The 7104-nt window shown below is 55.2% G+C and overlaps 2 protein-coding genes across 2 annotated transcripts in view; both read right to left on the reverse strand.

The window, feature by feature from the left end:
- TFEB (transcription factor EB) overlaps positions 1-6261 on the reverse strand; it is a 51050-nt gene extending 44789 nt beyond the window's left edge. Inside the window, exon 1 of the mRNA XM_011354598.2 lies at positions 5998-6261. The gene's annotated coding sequence lies outside the window, so the exon portion shown is untranslated. The remainder of the gene's footprint in view (positions 1-5997) is intronic.
- PGC (progastricsin) overlaps positions 2271-7104 on the reverse strand; it is a 25301-nt gene continuing 20467 nt past the window's right edge. The window contains 1 exon segment of the mRNA XM_023527688.1: positions 2271-2390. Within this exon segment, the coding sequence (XP_023383456.1) occupies positions 2271-2390 (120 nt within the window).

Consider the following 7104-nt stretch of genomic DNA (forward strand, 5'->3'; position numbering starts at 1 on the left):
CCAGCTCCCCAAGCCTCTAAGGAAGACTCTACCCCACCAGCCAAGGGTTGAGCCCCAGGGTCACCCAACTATCTGCTGTCCCCAAGGCCCGGGATCTCTTAGAAGGAGATGGAGACACCCTACCTCCAGCAGTGACTCTCCCGCCCCTACCCCTCCGAACATTTCCAGTCTGGGTGAGGAAAGGAGAAGGGACCAGCTGCTTTTTGTACATTTTAGCATTTTTATTATTAACAAGAAATACATCGAACAATAATCCAATACTTGCCCTCCACAGGGTGGGAAAGTAAAATAACATGAGTCTTTCTACGGCCTCACTACAACAAAGTGGGAGGCCACTCCAGACACCCCCTCTATCCCTATAATGCTACTCTGGCTCCAGGCACATTTGCAAGCACTTTAGACTTCTCCTGTGTTCTGATGACTGTCCAGGCTAGCGCAGTCCTTCGTTGTCCACCTCATCCCTTGATCAAGCAGCAAATATTTTCTGAGCACTTGTCCCAGAGGGTGGGGCCAAGACCACAAAGCTGGACATGGGTCAGTGTAACAGGAAGCAGGGGCAGAGAGCCAGGCTGGGGAAGAGAGGGCTGACTATACCAGGGGCTGGGGGGAGGAACAAAGAGTCTCAGAGTGGTCCCTGCCCTGGGGACATGGCTTCGAAACGGAGACAGGCCTAAGAGGCCCAAAGCAATCAGAAAGCTCTTGCCTGCAAAGCTGTAGGTTCTTCTGTGGTCTGGGGACCAGCAGCATTAGCGTCATCTGAGAACTTGTCAGAAATGCAAATCCCAGACCTATGGATTCCAGACCCACTCGATCAGAAATCCTGGGGGTGGGGGCCCGGCAAGCTGTATTTTAACAATTCCTCCAGTTGATTCTGATGTTCACTCAAATATGAGAACCACTGTCTTAAGAGAAAAGGCATCAGAATCATTTGGGGGATTTTTTAAAAATATTGATACCTAGGCCCCTCTCCCAAGACTCAGATGCAGTGGTATTTTTTAAGAGCTCCCAGCAATCATAACATCCACTCAGGGCTGCAGTCAGATAGAACAGTCCCTTGGGTCTCCTGGGAAGGTGTGCTTTGATGGACAGAGGATTTGGTTACAGGGAGGGGAGCAGAGGACAGGCTGCCAGGAGAGGAGACCAGCATGGGGGGCTGGGAAGAGGGAATATGGACTATGGGTTTCTGGAGAGTCTATTGGGATTCCTGGATTCATCTCTATGGTATCAAATTTTCCTTTGGGACATTCTCTGTATGAATAAGAGTCAAGAAGGAGGCCTTCCTCCAAGGAAGCTGGACAGGGGTTGGGATGGCCAGACTTCATTTCTCCTCCTTCGTATACACACATTTAGGGGCCAGGAAAGAAAATTATTAATGACTCTGCCTCTTGCTTCTGCCCCTCTGGGCTGCCCTCTGCTCTCACTCACTGCCCCATCACCCCACAGCAAAGTACTTCCTGTAGGCACAATAATCCTGCTCTATCACTGGGATTGTAGCTATCTCTTCAGTGACATCACAACCAAGGGGATCTGTATCTCTGGCGCAGAGTGGAGGAGGGGCAGGGCAAGGCGTCAAGAGTGGGTAGTAAATGACCAGGTCAGATGCTACCCAAGGAATCCCAAGGGACAGGCAGGGCAGGTGGAGATGCTGCAGGCATTGCCAAGTCTCTTACGCTATCCTGTTAAATGTGAAGACTAGGCTATGTGTGGTGCGACAGGGAGTGGTGGGGACTGTGGCCAGGAGTCTGCAAAGCCCTGGGAAAGATGCAGATGGTAGATTCACAAGGGAGTGGGGTGGGGAGACTGTTTGCAACCCATAGGTCATTATTTCTTCCATAGAGCTCTCTAAGCTTCTATTTCCTCACTTGAGAATAAGAATTAAAAAAAAAAAAATGAGTTATGAGAATTAATGATGATAACATTTCGAACATAGCACTATTCTGAGTCCTGTACATGCAACATGCATCAACACAGCATGCTTATCCCTCGCTACAACATTATTAGGTATGTGCTACTGTAATCCTCACTCCCTAGGTGTGGAAACAGGCAAAATGAAGTTAAGCAGCTTGCCCAGGGTCACACAGCTCGTAAGTGGCAGAGCTGGGATTCCAATGCAGGAAGCCTGGCCCTGGAGCCTATGCCCTCAACAACCCCCTGCCTCAATGACACGTGGGCCAGTGCTCATTACATGGGGGCTATGGCTATGTCCCAAGAAAAACTGGCTGGTTGCTCCACCAGAGCCAGCCTTTAGCTAAAGCTCTATTAAGTGGCCTTCAGCACTCCGCCACCTCCCCAGGCACCCCACTTCCATCCCTTTCTGAAGCCTCTTTTGTTTTGGTGCCTTTGCCAGAGATCTGTAGGAGGTTCGCATTGTAGGGGATCCCACAGATGATCTAGGTTCAAAGATTTGGAAACAGGCTGAGAGGAGCAGGGACCTGCCCCAGCCGCATAGCCTGTCCGAGGCAACGTGGGATCTCTGAGTTCTTCTCATGACTTCTGCTGTTATCTCATTCTCACCCATTAGTCCCCACAGCCTTTCTTCTCCACACCTGATTAAACAAGTGCCTACCGAGGGCTTTACTGTAAGTTAACATTTGTGGTCTTCAAGGAGACCCAGGAAGCCTGGTTTGAACCCATCTCCTCCCCAGGCCAGTCAAGAGAGTTCTCAGCAGAGGTCCTTTGATCACCTGTGATGGTGGCTCAGAGGAGCAGCCAGGAGACAGATGTGGTCCTGGGGCAGGGAACTCAGCAACTTCCTACTTTGCTCAGAGCAGGTGACCTGAATGGAGAAAAGAAGGTTCCCAGACCACCACACCCCCACCTTTGAAGAGAGAACTCCTGGGAAACCCTGAGTGGTCTTTAGAGATTGAGAACATGGGTTTGGGGGTCATTTGAGCCTGTGTTAGAATCCCTACCACTTCCAGACTGTGTGACTTCAAGCAATTTGCTTCACTTCTCTGAATCGGTATAATGAAAATAATAATTCCTACCTCATTCTAAAGAGTAAATACACAGTAAGTGTTGGCAGCTATTATTTATAACTAAGTTTTATTATAACACTATTCTATTACAGCATAAAAAGTTAAATATTCTATTATTAATACAATATTGTTAGACTCTCATAGACACACATATACACAATTCATCTATACACAAATAACTAGATACTTATAATGTCATAACCACACATACAAACTCCCATCAATTACACACACTCCAAGGACTCACCATGAACCAGGCACTGCTCCCCTCTGATCCTCACAACAGCCTCTGAGGTGTATGCATTTTTATTTCCCTCTTTTTAGATGACAACACACACATTACACACATATTCACTCTCTGCATCCTGGGATGTAGACACTTCTGATGGCTCTGGAAATCCTGAGCTCCCTCCCTCTGTATCAGAGGAGGCCAACTCAATTTCCACAGTCATCTCCAGGGCAGCCCCAAGCTGGGCCCCAAGTGCTGACTGCCCTCCATCCCTAGGACAAAGGCCCAACCTGGCTTTCATGCCAGCTGCGGTTGGGGAAACCCCTGCTGCCTGCAGAAACCAAGTTGACTTTGAAAAGGAAGAGACAGAAGCCAGGGGGTGGCTGGGCCACACCCTGTGGGGGCAGGTGCTAAGTAACTCTATAAACTCTAGCCAATGATGCAATTACAGCCATAAAGAGAGCCCCCAGGAGGGATCAGGGCCAGAGGCCAGACCCTCAAAGGGCAGCCCTGCCTGAGAAGAGGGAGGTCCCTCCCACCTACTTTCCAGCAGGGGACCTGATACTCCACTACTCTAGGACCCTAGATGGGTTCCTGCCTGCCCTGGCCCACACCCTGCCCACTTCTGACTGTGAGTCACCCTGCCATCAGCCCTCTGAAGCCCAGCTAGCTCTCCCTGGATTGAGTGCTCACCTGCGATGTCCCTGTCCCAACCCCTGCATTCCTTCCATGAGACCTGGAACCAGAAGACCTGGGTTCCCATTTGGCTGCAACTCACAGAGCTGAATTAAGACAAAATAGCACTGCAGCTGTAAGGCCTTGTACACTGTAAGCAACATTGGCTCACCTCTGGGAGAAGCAGAACAGTCATCCCAAACAGCCCCTCATTTCCCCTTCGGTTCCCACTCTCTCTGTCCCAGCAGCCAAGAGGCAGGTCGAATAAATAGGGCCAAGTCGGTGGCTATTCTTCCCACAGCTGGGGAAACTGAGACATGGTACGAGCATACCAGCAGACTACCAGGTAGGGCTCTCAAAGTAGTAGGCCCTTCCCCTTGCAGTGCCTCTAAGGAGGGCCTTTAACTATAGTGGCTGTCTCTTCCCCAAACTGATCTCCCTGAGGTTAAGCCCTGGGGGCTGCCTCCCAGAAAAGGCCTCAAAGGAAGCAGGCCAAGAAGCCGAGAAACTACATTCTGAGCTGAGCGCACCGGCATCTGGCCGCCTTAGAGGAAACCAGACACCAGACCCCTACCTGCCACCCCCACCTCAATTGTCCAAGAGTGCCAGGTCTTGGGTCAGTGGAATCTTGGCCAGGGCAAGTGCAAGGGCCTGAGTACACAGCTCAGAGGTGTCACAGGGGACCTGCACCACCAGCCTTGTATCCTCTCTGCTCGACTAAGCACTCCCTCACTCAGGGTGGGGAGTGGAGGCTGGGCTGTAATTAAGTGACATTTCTCCATCCAACGCGAATCCAAAGCACTGCTCTCAAATTTAGTCCAGAAACTGTCCCGCGCAGAACCGTCCCCAGAACAGAGAGGCGAGAGGACGACGGAGGGAGTGGACAGGGGATCCGGCAAAGACTCCGCTGTGAGGGACTGGCAGGGAACCGGGAAGGGGGAGCCCTGGGCAATGCAGGCACTCGAGCAGACGAGCCCCGCCCCAGGCGCCCGCCCTCCCTCCCCCAGGGCGCGAGGCTGGGGTGCACCAGGCGGCTGCGGCGCGAACCTGCTCTCACAGCCCGAAGCAGCTCGGAGCAGCCGTGCGTGAAGCCAGAACCCTAACTGGGAGGGGGCCGAGGGGCGGGGACCGAGCTGGCATCAGCCTGCTCCCTTCTAGGAGGAAAGGGCCCGCGCTGCGGCCAAATAGCTGACCCGGGTCCGGGGGACAGGGGGAGGGTGCGCTGACTTGGGAGGCGGGACAGCCTGGGGTTGGGCGGTGCGGACTCAAGGAATAGGGGAAAGGGGGCGTGTTTTCCGGGATTTGGGACCGAAAAGTGGGGGGCGGATACTCGGGGGACGGGCAGATGGCTGGGAGATCCAAGGAAAACAGAGAGAGGGGCGCGCGGAGGGTGAGCTCTGGCGTTGGGGCTCCCGAGGTAACGGAATAATGCAAGGGGGAGAAAAAGGCTGCGCTCAGTGATACCAAAGACGCGCGCAGAGGCGGCTTCTAGAGACCGAGGGGGAGGAAGGGACGGGAAGGGAGGGAGGGATGGTACTTCTACCCGCCCCCCCAGCAGCCCAGCCCCCGGGGCGTGGCGCCGCTCTGGCCCTCCCAGACCATCCCGGCAGGGCCTGGCAGGGCCGGACTCGGGCCCCCCCGCCTACACCTCCCCTACCTCCGGCGCCCTCGCCGGTACAACCCGCCCCCGCCGCGTCCGGGGAAGAAGAAGTGGGCGCAGGGCCCACCGGTCCCTCAAACTTCTTACAAGTTCACTCCCACGCCTCCCGCCCCTTCGACTCCCAGCTCCCGAGCCGGGAAGGCCCATGCCCGCCCCGGCCCCTCCCGCCTGGTTACATAAGGTCGCAGAGAAGCCGCCCCCGGCCCGGGCCTGAAGGGAGGGGCCGCCGGGGCTCTCCCGCTCGGCGGGCAGCGCCGCTCGGGCCACGCGCCGGGCGTCCGGGACTAGATGGACAGCGGGGTGGGTGGCGACGCAGCGCACACAGTCCCGCTCCCCTCTCCAGCCCGCACCCCCATCCACCCACCTGTCTCCCAGACCCACGGGATGGGGGCAGGGGAGCCTGAGTTGGAGATTCTTGGCCCTCCGCGAATCCCTTGCCCCCCGGCTCCGCTCACCTAGCTCTGAAGGTCAATCCGTCCGCCGCCCGCTCCCGGGGGCTCCGGCAACTTGTCCCAAGTTCAGGTGTCCGGCCCGCGAGCTGCGCCTGCCTTCCCCTCCCGAGCTCCTCCGGCTCGGCACCACCAGAGAGGCCCGCCCTGTCCGCCCTTCCCGCTGCCGTCGGCGCCGCCGCCGCTCCCTACGTCCAGCCAGCGGCCGCCGCCTCTGCTGTCACCGAGCCCCGCGCCGGGCGCCCCGGCTCCCGCTGTCACTCCGCACCCACTTCCCGCCGCGCCCGGCAGAGGGCAGCACCCACTCCCTCAGCCCCGCCCCGCCCCGCCCCGCCCTCCGTCGGCCTGCCGCCACCCTCTGGGAAACGTAGTCTTTGCTGCTACTCGGCCAAGCACGCCGGGATTTGTAGTCCGGCTCTATGGGCCCAAGCCTGAGTAGGGAGACTTGGCATTTAACTTGGAATCTTTGTTCCACTTCGTTTCTGCCCCTTTTGTAAGTTTTCTCTCTTTTCTTAGTGATGTCCTGAGCCAGATCTCACTATGATACACCCTGTGGCTTCTTTGACCCCAAGGAGAGGCGTACAGCAGGCTTTCTCAGAGTCTAGGAAAGATTTAAGATCCCAGGTGGTGTGCTGTTGCCATAGGGACTACTCAGTGGCCACTTCAGTTTCTCTCCTGGTTTGCAATGGGGTAACGGACCTGGATCTTGCGCTTTTTATCCCTGCCTCTGTGCATAAGGGGCAAGGTTGGAGTCAGTCTAGTGGAGGACGGAATGAAAGAAATATGACTGTAGAATAGAGCCCACCTCCCCTCCCATTATGAGTTTTGCATTTATACCTCCTCTCCACCTAGGCCTCATCAGTCTGAACTTGCTGATACCCCCACCACCGCCATCAAAAATCAGAAGTTTTCTGATCTCTCATGTCGCCTTTCCCTGTTGGAAGTTACAGGGTGCTGAGCCATCATTCTCTGCTTTGTTCTTTCTCCTCCTCCTATACCATGTTGCCCCAGATTTCTGGCTCTTTTGCTAGGTGGATCCTAAGGAAGACAAGGATGACTCCAGAGAGACAAAATCTCTTGCTCAGTTGGTTGGAGCAAGTGGGCTTGATTTCC

This window comes from Pteropus vampyrus, unplaced genomic scaffold (assembly GCF_000151845.1).
Source record: "Pteropus vampyrus isolate Shadow unplaced genomic scaffold, Pvam_2.0 Scaffold18, whole genome shotgun sequence".
Taxonomy (NCBI): domain Eukaryota; kingdom Metazoa; phylum Chordata; class Mammalia; order Chiroptera; family Pteropodidae; genus Pteropus; species Pteropus vampyrus.